The 25706-nt window shown below is 44.1% G+C and overlaps 1 protein-coding gene across 1 annotated transcript in view; it reads left to right on the plus strand.

Annotated features, from left to right (window-relative positions):
• LOC148501798 (prominin-1-A-like) overlaps positions 1-25706 on the plus strand; it is a 158826-nt gene that overhangs the window by 40593 nt on the left and 92527 nt on the right. The window contains exons 2-3 of the mRNA XM_088449980.1: positions 4954-5619; positions 16863-16918. Coding sequence (XP_088306106.1) covers positions 5490-5619; positions 16863-16918 — 186 coding nt within the window. The 5' untranslated portion in view covers positions 4954-5489. The remainder of the gene's footprint in view (positions 1-4953; positions 5620-16862; positions 16919-25706) is intronic.

Below are 25706 nucleotides of genomic sequence, written 5' to 3' on the forward strand. Positions count from 1 at the left end.
GGTAATATAATAGCACAGACTTCTATATATCCTTTATATTTCTAGATACACCTGGTTTCCAGGTGCCTATATGTGCTTCCACAAGCACATTGAATTGTTCTGCTGCTAATTTAAAGTTAATACTGTAAATGATCCTAAATTCATTTATTTTACTTGGATAAATTTCACACATATATATTATATATTCAAACAGCGCTGGGTTGTGTTTCTTTTTCTATTATGTTTATTTTTAGACCACACTTAATGGCAAATGCTTTCACCTCCGTTGTACAGAAACTGTTTGGCCTTCAGTTTGGAATACCTTCTTTGGCTTAAAAACGAATAATAAAATAAAAGCCAAATAAGATGACAAACGTTTTAATATTTTGTGCTCGAAAATAGAACTACAGTAGCTATAAAACCTTGAACCCTGAAATTTACCTGCATGAGGACGCCCCTTCCCAACCCCTGTTGTAAAGAGTAATATATGCCAAATGCTGCCTGTTATATTTGTGAGTTCGCTTTCTTAACATGTGCACTGTGAATTCACGTAAGGTGATTACGTGATAGCTTCAACTTCAGTCCTATATTTAAACATTCATATGTTCAACTTCAGCCCCTGTACAGGGCCGCCGTTAATAGTTCTGGGTCCTAGTACTTTAAGGAGAATGTGGTCAGTTGTAGGCGCGACCAGGCAGGGCCTTCTCTTCCATTTGGCTTGTTGGGCAGTTGCCCAAGAGCCCGAAGCTTGTAGGGGCCCCTGGGCAAGTCTCTCTGCATGAATGGGAGGTCTGATGGGCATGCAGGAGGACTTAATTTTTTAAACAATTTAAATGTTTTTCCCGTGAATGGGTGGATAGGGTCCCCAGTGCATTGCTTTGCCCAGGGCCCACACTGCTGTTAAGACAACCCTGCGACCAGGGCTGTAGTGAGCTTTGCCGGGCCTGGCCAATATGGGAGGCATGTGCTAATATAAGTAGGTGTGGCCACACCTCCTAAACAAAAAGTATTCTCTGTGCCGCTTGGGGCTGCCGTGTGCCACTCAGCCAGGGTCAAATCTGGGAAGGGGGGGGGATATCATTGTAATAGCTTCCCTACAGCTGGTGAGCTGTATGACCCCCTGCTCCGCTCCATAATCAGTGTGGATAACTGTATGGCTGTACTGCCCCTGCTATCAATTAACCTCCCCGCTTTTTAAGCAACCTGGGCTGTTCATTGTCTCAGGCATCCGCTGTTGTGTACACTAAAAGTGGGTACACACTATACAGATATATCTGCAGATGATGGTCATTCATACATACTGAATGGACAATCATCTGTGTCTGGATGTGGGTCCCGGTGGCCAGGGGGCGTGTCTCGATGGGCGGGGCATGTCCCGCCCCCTCCCCGCAGCTGCCGTTCTTTGTGTACGGGCGGTCTGCGGACAGCCCGTACATACCTGCCGATGGACAGCTGTCCATCGGCTGTGCAGCACAGCCAGTGCGATATGTCGGTAAACGACGACGTTCACCGGCCTATGGCGGGTACACACTGGCCGACGGGCAGCAGATATACTGGCCAATCAATTGATCGGCCAATATATCTATCAGTGTGTACCCAGCATAACTCTGCCACACCAACCTGTACACACACATTCTAACATAATGTGGCCTCAGTATGCATTATTTGCTTGTGGTCTCATAAGTAAATTCTCTTTACAACTTGGTAGATTTATTTGCATATAGGTCTCCAGTTTACCTTGGTCCAAACAAGAATGCTATGCTTCTGTATAAGTGATTTTATCAGCACAAATTACAGATACTCTCTTAGAACTTGTTTAGTGCTTTGTGATGGTGACCGGTGTGGAATTTTTGAGAGCGCATTGGGCGGCAGAGGTCCAGGCATGGGCGTAACTGCCATAGGTGCAGCTGCTATGGGGCCCAGAGCATGGTTGGAGGTGGGGGGGGATCCATCTTCCTTTTCAAAGTTACATGTGCTATATACATTTTACACCATTGGGTGGTACATAGGAGCCTTTACAAAGTTTTGCAATGGGGCCTTCAAATACCTAGTTACGCCCGTGTGTCCAGGGACTGGCCTCTGCTGACATTGCACACGTCCTGTTTTTATTTTGCATTTTAATATTATTTGCCTAATATAAGTACATACTTACCGACTTTGAAGAGTCTGTCTCTGGGAGAGCTGCTGCTGCTGGCCGGTTCGTGGGGTGGGGTCGGACTGTAGACGTAATTAGGCCCGCCCCTTTCCCGGCGGGTCAGCAAGGAGGGGGCAGGGCTAAACAACGCGATTGCACCATTTAGTTCCAGACCCTCTCTACAGACCCACAAATGGCCCATTAAATCTCCCCATCCTGCCCGCTTCACCAGGAAGTGGGCAGGATTTGGGAGATCTGCCTAGACTTCCAGGGATACAGGGGGCTACCTGAAAAATCGTGAGCTTCCCATGTCTTCCGGGAGTGTAGGCCAGTATGTAATAAGTATTTGGACTCAGGGCCTGATTCCGAGATGGACGCTGGTGCTGCGAATTTGTACGCAGCAGATGTGTGTAAATATGCAAATGTACGCACACTGGTGGCTTTACAAATCCAAGCGACTGCGTACAAAGATTGGCACACGACGTAGATCGGTCGCACATAATGGCCGCCGTAATTGAAACAATTTTTTTCTGTGTCTCGAATCGCTGTCGCAGTCTGAGACAAACCCTGCAAACTGCCACGACACGTCTGCGTTTTGGTCGCCAAATCCCCCCCCACTGTTGCCACCAACAAACTGTCCCTGTCTGTCAATCCCTTTGCAAATAAATGCTCTCTGCGAGCAGCTTAATGCATGCACAGTGCAACTCAGACGTATGCGTAGACCACCGATAATCGCTCAACTGCGCAAACAGCGGCATCGCATCCATCTCTAAATAAGGCCCTAAGGATGAAGATTGTGGAGAGCCAAGGCTGTGGGTAGCGTGCAAGGGGGCGGGGATTAAAGCATATTTGCTTACTTTCCTGCGGGAGACTCATGATATTTCCGGTAATTCCCCCCCCCCCCCCGCACCCCAGAAGAGTAGGCACGAGTAGGGAGCGGAGCTTAATTATGTATTTCTATAAGAATTGCGCAATTCGGCACCGCCCTCTATTTAAATATTCGTATTCAGTGCAATTTACCACGAGGGGTCGGGGCTTAATGGCAAATCTGGTCCCGCCCCCATCCCCACCCACCTGCTTCTCCTCCCCGAGCTTGTTCCGGAGAGGAAGAACTAAAAGTAGGTAAGTATGGATTAAAGCTGTGCTACCAGCTGATTATATTTTATTTATTTATTTACTATTACCAGTTATTTATATAGCGCACACATATTCCGCAGCCCTCCCAGTGGAGCTTACACTCTATGGCCCTCATTCAGAGCCGTTCGCTATTTGCGGTCGTTCGTTTAAAAACAAGGGGTGGCTATTCAAATGATCCGTACGCACATTGTAGTCTGTTCACACCTCTAAGTCTGAACGAGCGAGCAAAACATACGCTCGTTTATTTGTTAAAAACGCCCCCTGGCCGCTCGCATCCTACGTCATGTCCGCTATTTATTAGATTAATCGAGTACATCGACCAGCGTATGAACTGCTCGCTATTCTTGTGGTTGGTGTTTGCTACCACAAATTTGCGAGCAGTTCTGGCTATAAAATAACCCAGTGACGTGAACAATGACGCTGCTGTTTTAAATATACACACCCATAAAACGCCCGTTTTGACCTTTAAGCACGCCTGCGTTCGGATCTCCACTCCCCATTTTCAAGCACCTTCCCCTGTTACCACCCACATACGCCTCATTCTGTCATTCAAAATAGCAGGCACTCGCTATATTGCGTACCAATGATTTTTGGCCGCACTGACTGGTTCGCGCATGCGTACTAAAAACCGTACGCATGCGCAGACATCGCTCGGAACGAGCGTACTGCCGCTAACGAGCGGCTCTGAATGAGGGCCTATATTCCCTACCACATGCTCACACACATACACACTAGGGTCAATTTTTTGGGGAGCCAATTAACCTACCAGTATATTTTTGGAGTGTGGGAGGAAACCGGAGCACCCAGAGGAAACCCATGCAAGCACAGGGAGAATATACAAACTCCACACAGTTAGGGCTGTGGTGGGAATCGAACCCATGACCTCAGTGCTGTGAGGCAGTAACGCTAACCATTACACCGTCTGTGCTACCAGCTGATTATATTTTACTAACTTGAGGGAATACAAATCTCTGTGACGTCCACAAAGTGTCGTCGGGATGGTCAGAACGCCCGCATCTCACGCCCACTAGCGTCGCCAATTTTCCCTTGCACCCCATAGAGGTATGTAGAAAAACTAGCCGAGTTCAGCTACCGTAATTCCCAGGGATGTGCGCAGCCAGAATATGTGCTAACACATTGCTGAGAATTGAATCCCCCCTGATGTAACTTCCCGCCACAAAGTTTATACATCCTACTTGGGGAAAGCATAGTTTGCAGATTCTTGTTTTGTTCTGACTCTCTGCAACTATTTTGAATGACTTTATTGGCCTTTGTACTGTAAGTCGCTGTTTTACGTGTTTTCTCATTTGTTAATGTACTTTGTGAGGCGCTGCGGAACCCTTGTGGCGCCATATAAATAAAGGATAATAATAATAACATTGATCACAGAATGAAAATAAAATACACAGTAAACCGTGACTTTGAAAGTTGGCCATTGCTAAAAAGGTGCATGCGGTTTCTGGGCTCATTCTCTTATCAGGCTCTCTGCAGTTCTGGCTGTAAAGTTTGGAATGTAGGGGGTGGGTAACGTTATCACTTAAACTCTCTAACTTTTGACAACTTGGTGAAGGTGGATCTGTGGGTCCTGGCCTCTAGAACTCTTTTTCTAGCTCAGTAAAACGACAATACAGAGATTCATAACTGTTCTTCCAAAGCTAAATTCTGTGGTGTTTTTTTCTGAATAATTATTTTTTTTGTTACAGGAAATCCTTGTGGAAGCAGACCCCACCTGCCTGTGGAGCTGACAGCCCCTGGAGTGGTCTCTAAACTTTTACCAGCTTCAAAACTGGAGTGGTTGCCTGGGAGTAATTTGCTAGACTCCAGCCAAAAAAACAACAATACAGCGTTAAATCCATTTTATACAGACAGTCCATGACCAATTTTGAATATTCCTCGATCCTACATCCAAAATGATTGTGAATTACAGTTTTCACAGTGAGACACTATTACGTCTTATGGGAAAACTCTGAAGACTGAGTTCAACAGAGACAGCCTGTGAGAGGCTGTCTGACCTTAGGACAAATCTTTCTCCAAACAAAAACTGGTTAGGCAACAAAACCCTCTGCATGTTATTTATTTATTCACAGACTTATCTGTAGCACACGTGCTCTTCTTAAATCAGTTTTGCACTTTACATAGTAGTCTGTAGCACAATTCATCAAGGCCTTTTTTTAGTATTACATAAATAAATTTTTTTCTTTTCAATACCTCCGCCGCTCTTTCCTGGAGCAAAAGAAAGATGGAATACCAGAACCTGACCAACCCAGTCTACAGCGAGGAAGCTGCCCCAGAAAAAGGGCCTGAAAAAGTCTTTAGTGACCTGGTGCATTCGTATCTGGGGTTGGTGCAGATGAACAGCTTTCCTCCTGGTAAGTAAATGTCTATTCGTTAAGTGATGTAATATGTGTAACTTTGTGATGAATTCGCGTTTTTTGGTTTCTTGTGTGGTGACGCTAAAGAGAAAATATAACGAGCAAAAATTTTAAGACTTAGGGCCTGATTCAGAGCCGCTCGTAAGCGGCCGTTCGTTCGTTCCTACCGATGTTCGCACAACTGCGCATGCGTACGGATTTTAATACGCATGCGCGAACCAGTCAGTGCATCCGAAAATCGTGTGCTCGCTAAATAGCGAATGCCTGCTATTTTGAGTGACAGAATGAGGCGTTTGTGGGTGGTAACAGGGGAAGGTTCTTGAAAACGGGGAGTGGAGATCCGAACGCAGGCGTGCTTAAAGGTCAAAACGGGCGTTTTAAGGGTGTGCATAATTAACAAAGCAGCGTCATTGACCACGTCACTTGGATGTTTTTTAGTCAGAACTGCTCGCATGATTGCGGTAGGAAAAACCAACCACAAGAATAGCGAGCAGTTCAGACGCCTTTCGATGTACTCGATTAATCTAATAAATAGCGGACATGACGTATGATGCGAGCGGCCAGGGGGCGTTTTTTTCAAAATTACGTTCGCATGTTTTGTTCGCTCGTTCAGACATAGAGGCGGCAACAGACCGCAAAGAGCAAACAGTTCATTTAAATAGCCAGCCCCTTTTTCTGAACGAGCGAGCTGAATCAGGCCCTTAATACACAGATTTTTTTTTTTTTTTTAACAAACAGGAAGAGACTCAGGGTTGATGCAGTCAGCAGTATGCAGGAAAATAGGTTTCAGCTGACTGGCTATCAATTATTCATACAACTACTTCAACTGCCTTAAATTGCGTGATAGTAATTGCAGCAATTTTATATAAAGCCCAGAATTAGATCAGCATCGTGGCACTGTTATAATGCAACATCATCACTTCTGTACAAAGGGTAGAGCACATTGTGTTGTCCCGGCGGCTATGAAAATGAGTTTAGTATTTTGGCAGCGCACAGTTCTACCGAAGTCTGCGGATGTCTCCTATTCAAATGGTACATTTTCTTATGTGTCTATGCCTTGTTTTTATATGCAAACCTCTGAGGCCTCACTTGGCAGCTGAAAAGGGCATTTTATTTGAATTGAAACGCAAAATAATCTAAAAAAAAAAAATTTTTTTATTTTTTTTTACATTACCTTCCAGCATGTGTGGAGGTGCTATTGCTGTTTACGGACCTACATTTACAAAGCACAGGTTATTCTTATGTGGGATATAAAATAGCACTTAGGAAAAAAATTTAAGTACAAAGCTTAGAACAAACGAAGATCTTGCTAATGTAAAAATTCAAAAATAGTGTAGTATTAGTACATTGTTATAAAGACAACAACCACCTATTAAGCTGCAGGCCTCGCTCACTTTGCCCAAGTGCCACCAGCCAGTATGCCAGTGTTCTGTGATGCCACATTCTCACTGTTGCTCCACAATGGCAAAAATTAAGGGGCTTTATGTCAAAGCGTATTTTAGTCCGAAACGTTAAAAGGGCAAAAGCTTGTAACAGTAAAACCCGCTAAGTAAGTAACCCCCAAAATTTTAGATGGTTTCAATTCCCCTGATTAACTTATATCTTATCGCCTCCCTTAATGGCGACACTCTAATTACTCTTTATTACTTCACTAATGACCAGTTTCATTTCGGTCTCAATTATCGACAGTCTCCTGAGAGAGCCTTGCACAGGCCTGGGCTTGTATCTCCACTTTGCTTCACTATCAGAGGTGGATTATGACACCATGAAGTTCTGTGGCAATGGTCTAGTTTCTACATTCTCCCGCCCCCCTACCCGTTTTGTTAGAATAAAAACAAACTAGATCTAGATTAGGGTAAAGCCCATTGGTCTAGGTTTTATAATGGACCACGCGGCATTGGTATATATGAACCCAGTGTGACTCTAATGAGGATTTCTTACCACTTGACCCCCAGGAAGTTTAGCTTTTGCTAAGGTGAGTTGACCTGACAGTAGTTTTTTTTACATTTTATGCGCTATGTACTGTAAGTACGGACTTTGTGTATTCCACATCCTGGGGGGGAGTAATATCCGTTCTCTGTCGCAGACGGTAAACAGATTAGATTGAGAAATGGCTTGTGTACTGAATGTTTCAGCGTATAAACCATATGCTGCAATACCGCGGGCTTTGTTCTCCCTGAGTCTCGGTGATAAATTATACCTGTTGATGAGTGCAAATATTACAGAAAAGCGTAGGGCAGAGTCAACAGCCATTGTATGACGTGAAAGCGAATGTACACAAAATTACACACAGCGTTTATACGGACTGTCACTTGGGTACACAGTGGATGAAAAACAAATGATAATATTGATACACAGTTTCAATAGGCTCTGATACAGTTAAGCATCTGAGTTGAAAACAAAAATCTAATGGAAATGCCATGGGGGGGGGGTTGAGAGTGTCAATGGACAGTTAACGAGAAGGGGTCGCAAGAATTTCCGGGGTTGACAGTTGGACATCACTTTACAGATACCTCAAAGTGACCACTCACTGGTTCTGTGGATATTTATTTGCACTGTTGTCATTCGCTCTTCAATAGACTGGCCAGGCTATTTCACATGTTCTAGTTTTTTTTTGAAAGGCTGACCAGCTAAAGAGGGTGTTTTATATCCCTGTACTTGGTGCAGGTTAGGCAGTTTCATCAGTCAGTCCCCTTATCTAGGGAATTTATGATTCACAGAGAGGAATTTGTCAAAAGAAGGCCCAAATAATACTACAAGCAAGAGGTGCAGGAGGCATTGTGCAGGAGGCCATTAAACTATACTTACCTACATTTAAATGGTGGACTCCAGTAGAAGGAACCTGGAAAATCGGGAGCATTAAACACTAATAATTAAAATAATGTTCTTTATATAGCAGTTTTCTGACAATAGGACCCAAAGTGCTTTACATTTGCATTTTAAAAAACACAAGATACAAAATAAACTGAACAGAAAAGAGAACTAAGCATTTGTTTTTGTTTTTTTTAGGAACGAAAGGGGGCATTAGTCTATTTTTGAAGGTGCCTCTCGTACTGTGCGATAAAGCGAGTTCCTATAGAGTCTATATAATCAGAGACGCAAAGATAAAAGCTTGACCCCCAAATGAATTAATAGGCCTTAATCTACAGATCACAGTAAGAGAGTGGGGCAGTAAGGAATCGGGAGCTGCTTCAAGTACCTTGGACCGGTGAAGTAATAGGAAAAATGTTGGGAGCCAACTCAACTGAATGAACCCCAAAATCATCCAAATGGCACTACAGGAACCAGCAAACTCTCCAAATGCTGGTCCCATCCATGGCTCTCTTCAGTAATATAAAATGGTGGTTGCTCAGAGCAACTTTAAAGCCCTTCTCAGGTGCATGAAAAGGGAGGGGTAATCTAGACAAGAAAAAATGTTCCCCCAGCACTCTGCAGAGGACAAGCAATGAGACCTGAATACTACATGATAATAGAAATACAGAGATCTCGGTTCACACATATTTGCAAAGATATGTTGAAGTCACCAGGCCGTGCCAAGGCTTCTCTGTTCTGGTGGTCCCTCACGCAACTTGATAATAGCACCCACTTTGGGTCATATAATTGCATACTGTACTGTTATGCTACATGATAATAGCTTATACATAGTATATCTGCCAATTCACCTGGATGAACCCCGAAATTATCAAAATGGCAATACAGGAGCCAGAACGCCCTCCAAATGCTGGACCCGTCCTTGCCTCTTGGACCAGTCTATAATGGGTGCACGATGCACACTTGCGCCCTATCTGTAGTCCCGCAGCGCTGCGCAGTTCACAGGGAACATGGGGCAGCGGCCTGGCAATGTGTGAGTGCACTGTCAACTCTGGCTAGAAAAGAGGGGTCCTGGGCGGAGACTGCACACAGCCCCCCTACTCACTTAATACGTCCCAGCCTTGGACCCTGGTTATGTAAGGCTTTGAAAGTCAGAAAGCCAGCCTTGAAATAGATTTGCCATCTTACAGGCAGCCAGTGACGGGAGTAGAGAATGGGTGCTATATGGCTGGAACAGGGCTGGTTAGGTAACATCCTGGCATCTGCATTTTGTACCAGCTGCAAGAGGAGCAATCCTTTTGCTGGGAGAGGGCATTGCAGTAGGCTAGGCGTGAAGATACAAATTCATGTAAAGTATAGGCAGATATTTTTAGGGAATATAGGGCTTCATTTATCAACGAGTTCTAGCACTCACAGCGAGTGATAAAACTCGTTGAGTATGATAAAATGTGTTCCAGCCAATCAGCTCCCAACTGTCATTTGTTTGAAAAATGACAGTTGGGAGCTGATTGGCTGGAGCACCATTTATCATACGCAACAAATTTTATCACTCGCTGTGAGTGATAAAGCTCGTTGATAAATGAGGTCCACGGTGCTTGATTCTGGCTGTTACTCAGATGCAAGCAAGAGGATTTGATTGTGACTGATACCTGATGTTCAAGTGTCAAGCCACCATCCATGACTAATAATAATAATAATAGTAATAATAATAATAATTATTATTATTTAATTAATTTAACAACATTGGAAGAGAGAAAGCAGCCAGGAAGTGAAAAACATGTCATAGCTATATGTGCAATAAATATAAAAAACAACATACTTTACTATAACAACAGCAACAATTTTACTGCGGTAAGGCAGTCATTGGGGTTTTGAAGGTTTATGGGGGAGGGGGAAGTGGACAAACCGGAAGTATCACAAAGCCTAAGCTCAAGGTCAAAGTCGATCTTTTTTTTTTTGGGTTGAAATCACTTTGTTGAACAAGCAAAACATAAACCAAAGCAGATAGAAGTAGCTGTACACATAATATGTGTAGAAGTGCAAATACAGACGAGTCCACATACATCTAGCCTCCTAAAAAGCCCTTCTAGTCGCGCCATGACTTAGTAGCGCAGAGCGTCTTTTTGTGCATCTTTTTACCTTCACATGCATCTTATTTGACAACGATGTGAATAGATAGCATGCCTACGTTCTCTGTGCGTCTGTGGTTGTATCTGCATCATACTTGCCTACTCTCCCGGGAGTCGCGGGAGGCTTCCGATTTTTCGGGTAACCCCCTGCACCCCTGAAAGAGTAGGCATATCTCCCGCATGGGGAGATTTTCCGAGATGTTTGCGGGTCTGTATGGAGGGGATGGTGCGAATAGCATAATCGCCCCCTCTTCGTGGACCCACAAATTGCGGGGGTTTCCTGTGAAGAGGCGGGGCCTAATGCCAGCTATTGTCTGGTCCCGCCCCCCGAAGATGAGAGAAGCATCAGTTCACGGCCTGTTCATCAGTGTAGGGAGAGTACTGGGCATGCCCTCTATAGTGACATAAACGGGGGTTGCATGACAAACACTGATTTTCTACAGTCTATCTTCATGAAAAGAGAAACATATGAAACAGACAATACAATAAATAAAAAATAAAAAGAAATACATTTTAAAAAAAAGAAATATAACAAAAGATGTCTTTGTTAGCTCGCCTATTTCCACCCCCACTTTACCTCCTCGAGCAGTACCCTCGAAAATTTTGTCTATAAACTAATAACTATAATCCAGATTCACAAAACAATTGGAGGATCATTATCTACCATGCGCTGCATGAACCATATAGTATTTGAAAACGAGTTACATATCTGTGTTTTAACAGCTTTAGAAAGGGTTACAATGTAGCTCTCCCAAACTGCGAAGAAACGTTCAATCTGTGCCTCCTTTTCCAGAGTAGCTCCCACCCACTCCATTCTAAAGAGATAGAAAAGTTTAGCTTTGAAAAGACCCATAGAAGGTGGTTCCGGTTTAATCCAGCTCTGTAAGATGGATTTCCTCGCCTCGGCACTCACTGCCAACAATAATTTACGGCTTCCTCTTGTTATACGTAGATCATTAGAAATAATCCCAAACAGTGCCCATTCTGGATTTAGAGGTAAATAATTGATTAAATGTGTTTATTGAATACGCACGAACATCAATCCAAAATTTACGTATTATAGGGCAATCCCAAAGGCAGTGTTTTAGGTCTGCTTGAGGATTTCTACATTTAAAACAGTGATGCGAATCGGATAAGCCAATCAAAAATCTCCTATGAGGGGAAAGATACGTTCTGTGTAGTATGTTAAGGAACATTTCCGTATACATAACGGAAGGGAATAATCTACAGGCTTTGTAATGTGCATCTAGTAATTCATCCACCTGTAGACTCGGAACCTGGGAGGTCCAAACCACAATACCTCTCTGAGATTGGGTGTGATCTAACGAGCTTCGAAGCCAGTAGTAGGCTGAAGAAATTGCCCCTTTATTCTGAGATTGTTGTCTCAACATCACATCGAGTAAATTATCCCAGTCATCAAAAGAAAAACGTCTTATTACCAGACTAACATAGTGCTGTGCCAGTAAAATGCTACAGGGTATCCAGTTGTCACTGGGTATTTTTCAGACATCTCCTGGAACGTGAGGGGTCGGTGTGTCTCCAAATTTACCATGCATCTTATATTGGTCACTCCGCCCACTCTCCAAATATTAAAAGGGTAACCAGCTTGTCCGTCCTGAAAATCTGGATTTGATATCAATGGGAGAAACAATGTACTATGAGCGTTTAAATTATATTTGTGGCGTGTGATGCACCATAATTTTCTGACAGACCATAGTAAAGGGTTATCTCGATGTTGGGGTGAAATTTCTTGATCATATAAATGTAGGAAAGATATAAGATCACCCCCTGAAGGAATTCCCTTTCCAGAGAGGTAGCTGCGTAGTTATCATGACAATGTAGCCAATCTTTGAGATATCTAAGATGGGCCGCCTGGCAATACAACTGGACATCTGGAAAATTAATTCCCCCATTGGTTACAGTTTGTTGCAACTTTATAAGCCCTATACGGGGACGCTTACCCCTCCATATGAACTTCCGAAATAAGAAATTAAGTTGTTGTGTGTCTTTGGGTGTTAGCATCAAAGGTAAAACTTGGATCAAATATAACAATCTAGGGAATGACACCATCTTGATTAAATTTGCCCTGCCTGTATAAGATAGTGGCAGTGTTTTCCAGCCCTCCAGCTCACCAGACACCCCCCGGATAGCAGACGTGTAGTTCAGCTCGTACAGAAGGCTTGGCTTCCGTGGTATAACAATACCCAAATAGGTTATAAAATCTGATCTCCATTTTAGTTCAGCCTCCCCCAAACCATTCATCAAAAAGTTTCCGGAGCCCAGTCTAAGTGCTACCGACTTTGACCAATTAACTTGGAATCCCGAGCAGTCTCCAAATTGTTTTAAAATATGAAATATTTTAGGTAGTGATTCCGCTGGGTTTGATATATAAAGCAGAATATCATCTGCAAAGGCGGTGAGTTTTATTTCTTTATTTCCTACTTTGATCCCATGAAATTCCAAGTCATTATGCAAAAGATGCAGCAAGGGATCTATTGCCAAATTAAATAGAATTGGAGACAGGTGACAACCCTGACGAGTTCCTCGAAACATAGTAATTGGCACACTGTTGTGGCCATTTATTTGTAGGGTGGTGGTTGGCGAGGCATATAGGTAACGGATTAGGTCAATAAACAAAGAGGGGAAATTTCTAGCTTCAAGCACCGAATATAGATGTGGCCAAAGAACTGTGTCGAAAGCTTTTGTTGTATCTAAACTCAATAATATATTTTTAGAAGCATGTGATTGTGAAGAGGCAATTGTTGCCGCTATGGCTGAGCGAATGCCTTTAACAGAGTGTGTGTTTCGCACTAATCCTAGTTGATGTACCGTTAGTATTTGGGGGAGTATGTTTTGTAATCTGTCTGCCATGAGTTTTGCAAATATTTTTATATCCGAATTAAGCAGCGTTATTGGTCTGTATGTATCTATTTCCTGAGGGTTTCGATTGGGCTTGGGGATCAAAATAGTATAAGCCGAGTTAAAATAGGGAAAGGGTGTATGGTTCTGTAAGATATTATTGAATAGTTCTACTAAAGTAGGGGCTATGTGTGGTTGGAGCATCTTGTAAAACTCATTTGATAACCCATCCGGGCCCGGGGACTTATGGAGATGTAGCTGGGAAATAGCCGAATTAACTTCTGATAGTGTGACTGGCAGACTAAGCGACTCAGACTGCTCTACAGATATGCTAGGTAAACGCGCTTCTTGCATTAATCGGCTATGATGATCTGCATCAAAGGGAAGAGTTGAATATAGGGTACTAAAATAATTATCAAATTGTTCCAGGATGCTCTTGGAATCAGTCAATATTTGGTTAGTTTGAGGGTGACGTATCGCCGTTATAGATCGTTTATATGTCTTACTTTTGGACATTGTTGCTAAGAGGCGACCAGTCTTATTGCCCCATTTATAATATTTAAATTTAGAGAAAACTAAATTCCGTTGGGCATGTGACAATAAAAAGTCATTTAATAACTGTTGTGCTTCGGTATATCTAGCTAGCGTCTCGTCACATGGGTTAGCCATATGATTTTGTAAGGCCAAATTCAATGAATCATGTAGTGCGAGGTAGTCAGCATTTGACTTTTTTTTTAATCGAGATACATAGTCTATAATGTGGCCTCTTAAGACGGTTTTTGATGTGCCCCAAAATAAAGTGGGATTATCCCAGTGTTCTATGTTGTCATCTACAAACAACATCCATTTATCAGTCAGAAATTGTCTGAAATCAGCTGAGTTGTACAAATAACTGGGAAATTGCCATCCTCTCTGTCCTCCCGCCTGCCGTGGTCTTTCCATGGTCACTGATACAGGAGCATGGTCTGAAACAACAATATTCAAAAGTTCCGTTTCTCCCACCCGTGTAACCAAGGAATCAGATAGTAAGATGAGATCTATTCTAGACCAGGACTTATGAACCCCTGAGTGGAACGTAAAAGATTTATCAGATGGATTGAGAAGGCGCCAAATGTCAGTGAGCTGGAGGGCTGAGCGGAGGAGCTGAATCTGTTTCCAAACTGGGGAGTTTGGATTACGTGGGACAGGTTGTTTATCTATAAAGGGGTTATCTACTAAATTAAAATCACCACCCATAATGATAGGATAATTGTTCCTTTGAGCCAAGAAATGGGTAAAATCCTGTAGGAACTCGGAAGTTGCAACATTAGGGGCGTATATATTGATTAAAGTATATTTGAAACCCCAGATTTCTACATCTAATAGAAGATATCTACCGTTAGGATCTGATACAGTATTTAAAATGGTATATTGGAGATCTCTATGGAATAGAATCGCCACTCCCCTAGCTTTCCGTTTTGTAGTCCGCTGAAATACATTGATCCAGCCAAGGGGCCTTTAAGGACGATGCACTACCTGTCAGCCAGTGTGTTTCCTGAAGAAATATTACTTGTGGGCGAAGTTTTTTAAGATGAGAGACCACTCTTTTTCGTTTGATGGGAGAGTTAAGACCCCCCACGTTCCAAGAAACTATCCCAAAATATTTGTCAAAACAAGAGGACAGAACTCTTGGGTTTGTTATAGCTGTATTAGCCAATACCCTGACGTGGATGGACGTGTTGAATCAGAGACATCATGAAAACCACCTCCTCCCCGTCCCAGCAAGCAGGGAGGTTCAGGTGTGTGTACATTCTGCAGTTCGAGCAAGATAATCTCATTATAAGAGGGGGGAAGGCCAGCCAGACATCCTTATAGACTATACATTGCTTTATCCAACTTTTTCTCACATTTTCCATTGTTATCCAAAACCAAGCGAGCACCAATAAACATATTGGCGATCGCAGAACATAACTTGAAATAGATTGTTTATATTTATTCACTATCATATTTCAGATTTGTGAAAATAATCTACCTGTGCTAGTCATCTCCCTGTTATTTAGTCCTTCTGGTGAAATACTGTTACTCCACAGAAACCAATTTTTCCATTGCTTACTATTAATCCCCTCAGAAAGGCTTTGTCACTTCTCCATTTTGGCTTCTAAACTTGAGGTTGTTGTTTCAGCATCGTCTGCTTAGTGCACAGGTTTTCAAACTCTGTCCTCAGGACCCCAAACAGTGCATGTTTTCCAGGTCTCCTCACAGAATCACAAGTGAAATAATTAGCTCCACCTGTGGAACTTTTAAAATGTGTCAGTGAGCAATGTATACACCTGTGCACCTGCTGGGTGACCTGCAAAACGAGACCTGTGTGGAAGCCTGAGGACTGAGTCTGGGAACCTCTGGCTTATAGTGCACTTCCTGGAGGTTGCTCCTTGCATGGTGGTGCCTTCATTTGCCGTACCTGCTGCCTAAGGCTCCAATGGGTTGGGGCACCATGAAAGACATCAACATGCTCCCAGGAAGAGATGTGTCAAACCTTCTAGAGAGATAAACTGAGGAAATTGCCCATAGTGATCAATCTACTTTTGTCATTTTATAGACTGTGCCGGATAAATAGCTATAAACTGATTGGTTGCTATGGGTAACTCACATGAAGCCACAGACATGAAAGAGATGCATACAGTACATGTGAAGCTCCTCCCCTTCCTCCCTGGCAGTGGTCTGCTGGGAGTGTGATGTCACAAACTAGCGCTACGCTCCCAGTCCCAGGAGGAGAGGATGCCGCCCGCACCATGAATTTAAATTGTTAATGAATTATATTATTTCTACCTTTTCTCCCTGTAGTTCCTATTTTCCCAGGAGTAAAAAGAGATCTATAACTTGTCATAGTATATTGGTTGACCTAAAAAAAAATGTTTTTCCCGTTCAACAGCATTTAATGAATTGGCCCCATTTTCGGTGCATTTTGCATTTTTTTTAAAAACGTTCCCTTTAAGCAAATATTATAGAAAAGACTAGGAAAAATGCAACCGAACTAATACATAGACGTAGGGACATTTACTGGGAGAAATCTATTCAATAGGGACAGAGATATAAAACTATGACCTGGGGAATTCGGGCAGTTTAATTATGGCATAGCCATAGAACATAAAAACAAAAGTGATCGCTAAGTCTATTTACCAAACTTTTTATTTGGGATGATGTGACGATATGGCAGCGTTCGCTTCATGAAGGAGGCCAGGAGATTATCCGTGTAAGGACTGATCAGAACGCAGACTAGGACCCAGATTCATCGATCAGTCACACTGTACAAATCCGCCCAACGCATGAGCTTGGATGTGGGGGTGATTATCTAAATGACGGCAATACGCTGTTTTCCGGTTGGGATGCGTTAAATACAATATTGTACACATTGGGAAACGAGAGCTGCTGTGATCCTAATATGTTTTTCTTCTCCCATAGCATTCCTCAATGATGCACTGAAAACACAGTCTTTCAGCATTTCTAACTATAAGGAGGTAAGTCTTTATTTTGATTTTAAAGTGTATCAGTCGCCTCCGCACAGTGCAGGCAGCCATATTGCAGGATTGGACAATTGTCATGAGAATGCAGCCCCGTCCATCCATTCACTGCATGTTAGGCACGCAGCATTGTTAGTGGTTCCTAGGGAAGGAATAGGCTGCATTCACAGTGATGTCACTGTTTCATATGGAATGGATAGGCTGCAGTCTCAGTGATGTCACTGTTCCATATGGAATGGATAGGCTGCAGTCTCAGTGATGTCACTGTTTCATATGGAATGGATAGGCTGCAGTCTCAGTGATGTCACTGTTTCATATGGAATGGATAGGCTGCAGTCTCAGTGATGTCGCTGGTTCCTAGTGACTGGATAGGCTGCATTCTCAGTGATGTCATGGTTTCCTAGAGAAGGGATAGGCTGTATTCTCATTGATGTCGCTGGTTCCTGGGAATGGATAGGCTGCATTCCCAGTGATGTCACTGGTTCCTAGAGAATGGATAGGCTGCATTCTCAGTGATGTTGCTGATTCCTAGGGAATGGATAGTCTGCATTCTCAGTGATGTCACTGGTTCCGATTGAAGAGAGATGCTACATTCTCGGTGATGTCACTGGTTCCTAGAGAATGGATAGGCTGCATTCTCAGTGATGTTGCTGATTCCTAGGGAATGGATAGTCTGCATTCTCAGTGATGTCGCTGATTCCTAGGGAATGGATAGGCTGCACTCTCAGTGATGTTGCTGGTTCCTAGAGAATGGATAGGCTGCACTCTTAGCGATGTTGCTGGTTCCTAGAGAATGGATAGGCTGCACTCTCAGTGATGTCGCTGGTTCCTAGAGAATGGATAGGCTGCACTCTCAGTGATGTCACTGGTTCCTAGAGAATGGATAGGCTGCATTCTCAGTGATGTCGCTGGTTCCTAAAGAATGGATAGGCTGCATTCTCAGTGATGTTGCTGAATCCTAGGGAATGGATAATCTGCATTCTCAGTGATGTCGCTGATTCCTAGGGAATGGATAGGCTGCACTCTCAGTGATGTTGCTGGTTCCTAGAGAATGGATAGGCTGCACTCTCAGTGATGTCGCTGGTTCCTAGAGAATGGATAGGCTGCACTCTCAGTGATGTCACTGGTTCCTAGAGAATGGATAGGCTGCACTCTCAGTGATGTTGCTGGTTCCTAGAGAATGGATAGGCTGCACTCTTAGTGATGTTGCTGGTTCCTAGAGAATGGATAGGCTGCACTCTCAGTGATGTCGCTGGTTCCTAGGGAATGGATAGGCTGCATTCTCAGTGATGTCGCTGGTTCCTAGAGAATGGATAGGCTGCATTCTCAGTGATGTCGCTGGTTCCTAGAGAATGGATAGGCTGCACTCTCAGTGATGTCACTGGTTCCTAGAGAATGGATAGGCTGCACTCTCAGTAATGTCACTGGTTCCTAGAGAATGGATAGGCTGCACTCTCAGTGATGTCACTGGTTCCTAGAGAATGGATAGGCTGCATTCTCACAAAATATTTAGTTTTAGTTGGGGGGGGTTCTGTCTTATTTCGTGTGCCATATATATTAGTTTTATAATGTGCTGCATGTATGATTAGCTTAAATAATGAATTTAAACCAAACTTACTTGTCCTCATAAATGAAAGTACAGTTATGTTTTATGCTTTATTAGGACGGTAAAAACTGCTTAATTGCTAAATATTTGTTCCATTTCTGATTCTTGTTGGGTTCACCGTCAGGGCCGGCTCCAGGGCTCGGAGCACTCTGTGCCGGCTCTTAACAGGGCGCCCTTACATCGCGTGCGGTGACCGAAAATGGGGGCGTTACCTAATTACCATAGGCCACGCTCCCCTATGTGATGTTAATTGTAGACGTGCCCGCATGGCACGCCTCCAAATAACGTCAGGCTGGGGGGAGCCTCACTAGCTGGGCTTCTCCCAGCCCTCTCCCGTCACTGAATGGATGCACCACGCATGCACGCAGCATCCATTCAGACCCCGGGGTCCGGCACTGCCGTACAACTGCGGCGGTGGGGGTCCCCAACCTCCCGATTTGACCTCCTGCGGGCCACTTCGGCCCCACGGGTGGAACAGCGGGGCAGTACTGTCCCGCTGAAATCGGGATGTTGGGGAGGGGTGCGCCCTCTATGAGTGGTGGCCCTGTGCGACCGCACTGGTCGAACACCCCTAGAGCCGGCCCTGTTCACCGTTTTGTCTGCCAGTCTCCATTGTCTTATTATGGGCCTCATTTACTAACGAGTTTTATCACCAAAACGAGTGATAACTTTCACTATGTAGGATAAATGGTGCTCCAGCCAATCAGCTCCCAACTGTCAACTGTTAGAAAAATGACAGTTGGGAGCTGATTGGCTGGAGCACCATTTATTATACACAGTGAAAGTTATCACTCGTTTTGGTGATAAAACTCGTTAGTAAATAGGGGCCTATTTTTGCTGTACTGTGAAATACGCTGTGTGAAACCTCCCTAGCACAAGCACTTTACTGTTGTGTGACTGGACACTTTGTGGTGCATACATAATATAATAAAGTAATAATGATGATGATGATGTAGCACTGTGCAGTTTTCCATTCACCAACATCCCTGGTCTGAGCAGGAGACAGGTCTTTGGACAAAATCTTATGTTCCGGCCCTTTTTCATGTGTTCACTGACTTTTTACTATAAATGTCCATTGTTCCATCCACTTACAGGTTTAAAGCTACAAATACACTATACAATTATTGGGCCAATTTTACCAATAATCGGGTAAACAGCCTCATTTATTGTATGAATGATCGTTTAGCATTTCACCGAAAAAACGGTTAGAAAACCTCAACAAACACCGTCCTTCCATTATCTGATCTGTCGGCCAAGACCTCAATTTTCCAATATCGTGCAGTGTGTGCATCTCATTAATCTGCTATTTCCTGTGCTATTTCCTGATTATCACATCATCCTTGTGGTGCGTACATATTCAAATTCACTGTGAAATTCGCCAAGTATTTCATTTAAATTGCGTAGTGTGAGCACAGATATCGGGACCGTGATTTTGCTGAAAAATCGTTTGATAATAAATTGCATAGTCTGTACTAGAGATGTGCACCGACCCCCCTGTTTTATTTTTGGATTTGTATTTCCTTGTGTTTTGTATCTGAATTTGGTTTTGCCAAAATCGCCCCTTGCGTGTTTTGGTTTTGGCTCTGTATTTAAAAAAAAAAAAAAAATCAGAAAAACAGCTAAAATCACATAATTTGGGCATGTTTTTGTTCCTACAGTATTATTAACCTCAATAACATTTATTTCCAGAAATTTCCAGTCAATTTTGACCACCTCACAGCTCACAATATTGATTTAATGATAATCTAGTTTAGGCCGAAAGGTTGCATCCAGCTAGCTGGCTGAATAAGCTAAGCGACAGCAGTGGTCGGCACTAACATGTGGCAGTTCAGCTTCCAACATGGCACAGAGTGGCACTGCAGTGGTAGACAGGATGGCAGTTTAATAAGCTATACGATTCTAGGAAGTTTTAAAACTAAGAATGTTTTCCTTAACTAGGTCAGGGGCCTGACGGAGTTGGAATATGTTTATGGAGTGAAGATAGGGAAAGGACGGAAGGATTGATTAGTTTTTTATTTATTTTTTAAAATACTTTTATTTAAGCATCACATCAATTTACAGAAGTCAGTCGTGAAACAGTACAATAAAGGATACATAGGTGTATACACATACGCGTACGCAGTTCTGCACAATAGAATACAAAATTACATATTGGTACATTCAAATAAAGTGGCAATTTTCCTAAAGACATAGGCGGAAATACAACAACTCAGCTGATATCCTGGAGATATATTCCATCTAGGACCTAGAGACGAGGAGAGCCATGAAAAATCCACAATCAATAATCAACCTATCAAGGAAGAGCTAGTTCTCTAGTAAAATGGGAGGGTCACCCAGAAGAATTCTAGTTTCATACCATTCTGTGTTATAAAGTGAGTGTTTAATTTGACTCTGGAAATCCATTGGTAGGATGGAAATGTAACTCTCCCAGGAGACAAAAAAATTAGCAACTAATCTGTCTTTATTTAGAGTTGTCTCCAGCCAATCCATCTGAAAAAATGTGATGGATTTTCTGTTAAATAATTTTAAGGAGGGTGGGGGCGTCAAAATCCGTTCCTGTAGGATGGATTTGCGTACGGCTGCGCTAATTGCTAGCAGTAGTTTTCTGCAACCTTTAGATATCCGCTGACTCTCCGGTATAATACCAAAAATAGCCCAATCTGCTGTAAATGGCAGGTAAGTGATCCATAGAAATGTTTTTAACATGGATCCAAAAACGTATTTTAAATTTTTTTTTAAATACTTCTATTAAAGCATCACATTTATTTATTTTAATGTTTTGATATCATTTTTTTTGTGGATTGATAATATTAATTTTATCACCGGGAAAGAGCACCCCTGAACGAGGCAGCAGCCCTTTGATGAACCACGCAGATAGCACCCCTTCTTTATGGACAACAAAGCACCCCTGCCGAGTGCGGACAGACCACCTTCAGTGCAGAGTCACAAATACGTGGATGATAAACTGCGGTCTGGCCGGCAGTGTCACCAAACAATAATAGCGCAGCTAAGTTGCTAACGCACAAAAAAAAGCACTTTTATTTTTTTTTACATTGGGGAAGAGCACCCCTGATTGGCAGAGCAAACCCCCCCCTGGACAACGCAGCACCCCTTTATGAACTGCAGCCCTAGTCCCTTGATGGACAGGACAACACAGCAGCAGCCCTTATGTATAACACAGCAGCAGCCCCTTGATTGACAGAACAAGTGACACAGCAGCTGCAGCACCCACTGAAGCCCCCCTTTATGAACTGCAGCCCTAGCCCCTTGATGGACAGGACAACACAGTAGCAGCTATTATGTATAACCCAGCTGTAGCCCCTTGATTGACAGGACAAGTGACACAGCAGGTGCAGCACCCACTGAAGCCCCCCTTTATATACTGCAGCCCCAGCCCCTTTATGGACAACACAGCAGCAGCCAACAGCCCCAGACAGGACAAGTTGGACAACACACTGACACAGACAATGACAGCAACACGTCCGGAGTGAAAATGGCGCCGTTTATAGAATCCAAAACCTGCGAGAATCCGACAGCGGGAGGATGACATTTTGCCTCGTTTTGATATCCGAGTCACGTGGGAAAACCCGAGCCGGTCTTGGATCCGACTCGAAATTTCAATATTCGGGTGGTTCGGTTCTCTGAGAACCGGACCCGCTCATATCTAGTGGGGAGGGGGAAGCTCTGTGCCCCTCAGCCCGGTGCGCAGCCAATGGGGGGCGCGATCAGATTGATCGCTCCCCCCTTTGGCATAGGAGACTGCTCGGGCTGCTGCTTTAGTAGCCTCGGACAGTCTCCCAGTGCAGCCCAGTCTGGCTGTGCCAGACCCGGGAAAATAGTAGTACCCGCTCGCGGCTCCCCCCCCTCTCTGCACCCCTGTGTACGGGCGATCGGCTGATCGCCCATACTCCCTCCCCGATGGACAGATATGTCTGCAGACACATCTGTTCATTGGCTGTGCAGCACAGCCAATGAGATATGTCTGTGAACAACGTTGTCCACAGACATATCGTCTGTACACACTGGCCGACGGGGGCACGATATATTGGCCGATCAATTGATCAGCCAATATATCGGCCAGTGTGTACCCAGCATTAGGCCCAGATTTATCATCAAGTGATCATCTTGTTACCACTCTCAATACTAATCTTAAACTGTGCTCCAACCAATCAGATCCTGTTATTTTTCAAACACATGACAGTTAGGAGCTGATTGGTTGGAATACCATTGAAGATCACAAAAATATTACTCGTTGATAAATCTGGGCCTCTGGTGACCCATGTCACCCTTTTATTATGTATAAACTGGAGCACAAATAAGTACTGATTTTAAAGTTTATATCAGGCACTGGGGGGATTGGGACTAAAACAGCTGCACTGGGACTCTCCCCAGCCAGCAGCCGACACAATGATTGACACACAGAGGAAGTGGAAATTTGCATTGTTCTCTAAAGGTGTTATATGGACACAGGATGCTCTTGTTTCCCCAGGCCGTGCCCCCAACAAGGCCCCAGTTTCTACTGTTTAATTTGCACAGCTCTGGTCTCACTGTGTTTTGGGTAAATACAGTGTTTTCTGGAAACACAAAGAATCTGGTCCCCCCACACTTGTGCTAATTATCTAGAGTAATACACTTTCTAACTGTAAGTCGGCTCCACCAGCAAGAAAATCATTTCCAGTGTTCAAACGTAATCATCGCAGCCCATCTATACAGGGCTTGGTGTAAATTCTCTGTACAGCGCTGCGGTATGGGTTCGGCTATATATTAGTATATATTTTTACATGAATTTTGCAATGTGGGACTATGTATACCAGAAGGGCGATGGGACCAAGAAATACTATGAGGAAATATTGGGAAATAGCGCACATGGCAATTCCATAATTCCATAATACATTCCGACTTTCTGGGGGGCTGCCAGGTCGGTGCAGTAGGGAGAGTGGGGGGCGGCTGAAATGGGCGGAGCGGGGGCGTGTTCTCACATTTGTGTCATTGCGGCCCCACCACCCGCTTTATAATGCCGATATTACTGGCATTACAAAGCTGGTGGCGGAGTTACGATGATGCGATTTAGCGCGAATCGTGTCATCGCCCCCGAATCCCCCCTTCCCCCGAACCACCAACTTTTGCGTGCAGTCGAGGGGGGCCAGCGGATGATGCGGGGGAATTGTCTCCTCTTGCGGGATATCGGGAGTGGCACACGACTTTCGAGTGGCTCCCGACAGTCCCGGGAGAGTAGGCACGTATGAATTACATGTGACAATCATGTACAGAACAATGAGGATCTATATACGACACACAGCGTCTCCATGTACAATGAATATGATCATAATCCAAAGTAGGGGTGTGCACCGGCCACTTTTCGTGTTTTGTGTTTTGGTTTTGGATCTGGATCTTCCTTCGTGTTTTGGATCTGGATTGGTTTTGCCAAAACCACCCTTCCGTGTTTTGGGTTCTGGGTTTTGTGTTTTGGATCTGTATTTTTTTGAAAAAAAGCATAAAAACAGCTAAAATCACAGAATTTGTAGGTTTTTCTGTTCCTATGCTATTATTAACCTCAATAACCTTAATTTCCACTCATTTCCAGTCTATTCTGAACACCTCACACCTCACAATAGTGTTTTTATGTCCAAAAGGTTGCACCGAGGTAGCTGGATGAGTATGCTAAGCGACACGAGTGGGCGGCACAAACACGTGACCCATCTAGGCGTGATACTGCAGTGGCAGACAGGATGGCAGTTTGAAAAACTAGGCCCCAAATTGTACATAATGCAAAGAAAAAAAAGAGGTGCAAGATGGAATTGTCCTTGGGCCCTCCCACCCACCCTTATGTTGTATAAACAGGACATGCACACTTTAACAAACCAATCATTTCAGCGCCAGGGTCTGCCACACAACTGTGGCTGAAATGATTGGTTCGTTTGGGCCCCCACAAAACAAGCTGGCAATTAATCTGTCCCTGCACAAACTGGCTCTACGGAGGCAAGATGTCATCCTCATCCTCCTCATCCACCGATTCCTCACCCTCTTCAGTGTGTACATCCTCATCCTCACAGAGTATTAACTCGTCCCCACTGGAATCCACCACCACAGGTCCCTCTGTACGTTCTGGAGGCTGGTCTCCCTGGAAGAGCTGATAATTCATTTTGATGAACATCATCTTCTCCACATTCTGTGGAAGCAACCTCCTACGCCTTTCGCTGACAAGGTTCCCGGCTGCACTAAACACTCTTTCGGAGTACACACTGGAGGGGGGGCAACTCAGGTAAAATAGAGCCAGTTTGTACAGGGGCCTCCAAATTGCCTCTTTTTCCTGCCAGTACAGGTATGGACTGTCTGACATGCCTACTTGGATGCTGCCACCGATGTAATCCTCCACCATTCTGTCAATGGTGACAGTATCATATGCAGTGACAGTAGACATGTCAGAAATTGTTGCGAGGTCCTTCAGTCCGGACCAGATGTCCAAACTTGGTCCTGCCTGCCCTGCATCACCGCCAGCGGGTTGCTTAGGATACCTAAGTTTTTTCCTGGCAGCCCCAGTTGCGGGAGAAAATGAAGAAGGAGCTGTTGACGTGTCACGTTCCGCTTCAGCTGACAGTGTGTTCACCAGCAGGTCTTTGCACCTCTGCAGGCTTGTGTCGGCCGGAAAGAGAGACACCACATAGGCTTTAAACCTAGGATCGAGCACGGTGGCCAAAATGTAGTGGTCTGATTTCAACAGATTGACCACCCTGGAATCCTGGCAAAGCGAATGAAGGGCTTCATCCACAAGTCCCACATGCCGAGCGGAATCGCTCTGTCTTAGCTCCTCCTTCACTTTCTCCAGCTGCTTCTGCAAAAGCCTGATGAGGGGAATGACCTGACTCAAGCTGGCAGTGTCTGAACTGACTTCACGTGTGGCAAGTTCGAAGGGCTGGAGAACCTTGCACAACACGGAAATCATTCTCCACTGCGCTTGAGTCAGGTGCATACCCCCTCCTTTGCCTATGTCATAGGTGGATGTATAGGCTTGTATGGCCTTTTGCTGCTCCTCCATCCTCTGAAGCATATAGAGGGTTGAGTTCCACCGCGTCACAACCTCTTGCTTCAGGTGATGGCGGGGCAGGTTCAAGAGTGTTTGCTGGCGCTCCAGTCTTCGGCACGCAGTCGCTGAATGGCGAAAGTGGCCAGAAATTTTTC

The sequence above is a fragment of the Taudactylus pleione genome, unplaced genomic scaffold, assembly GCF_031769625.1.
Source record: "Taudactylus pleione unplaced genomic scaffold, aTauple2 ptg000502l, whole genome shotgun sequence".
In the NCBI taxonomy this organism is placed as follows: domain Eukaryota; kingdom Metazoa; phylum Chordata; class Amphibia; order Anura; family Myobatrachidae; genus Taudactylus; species Taudactylus pleione.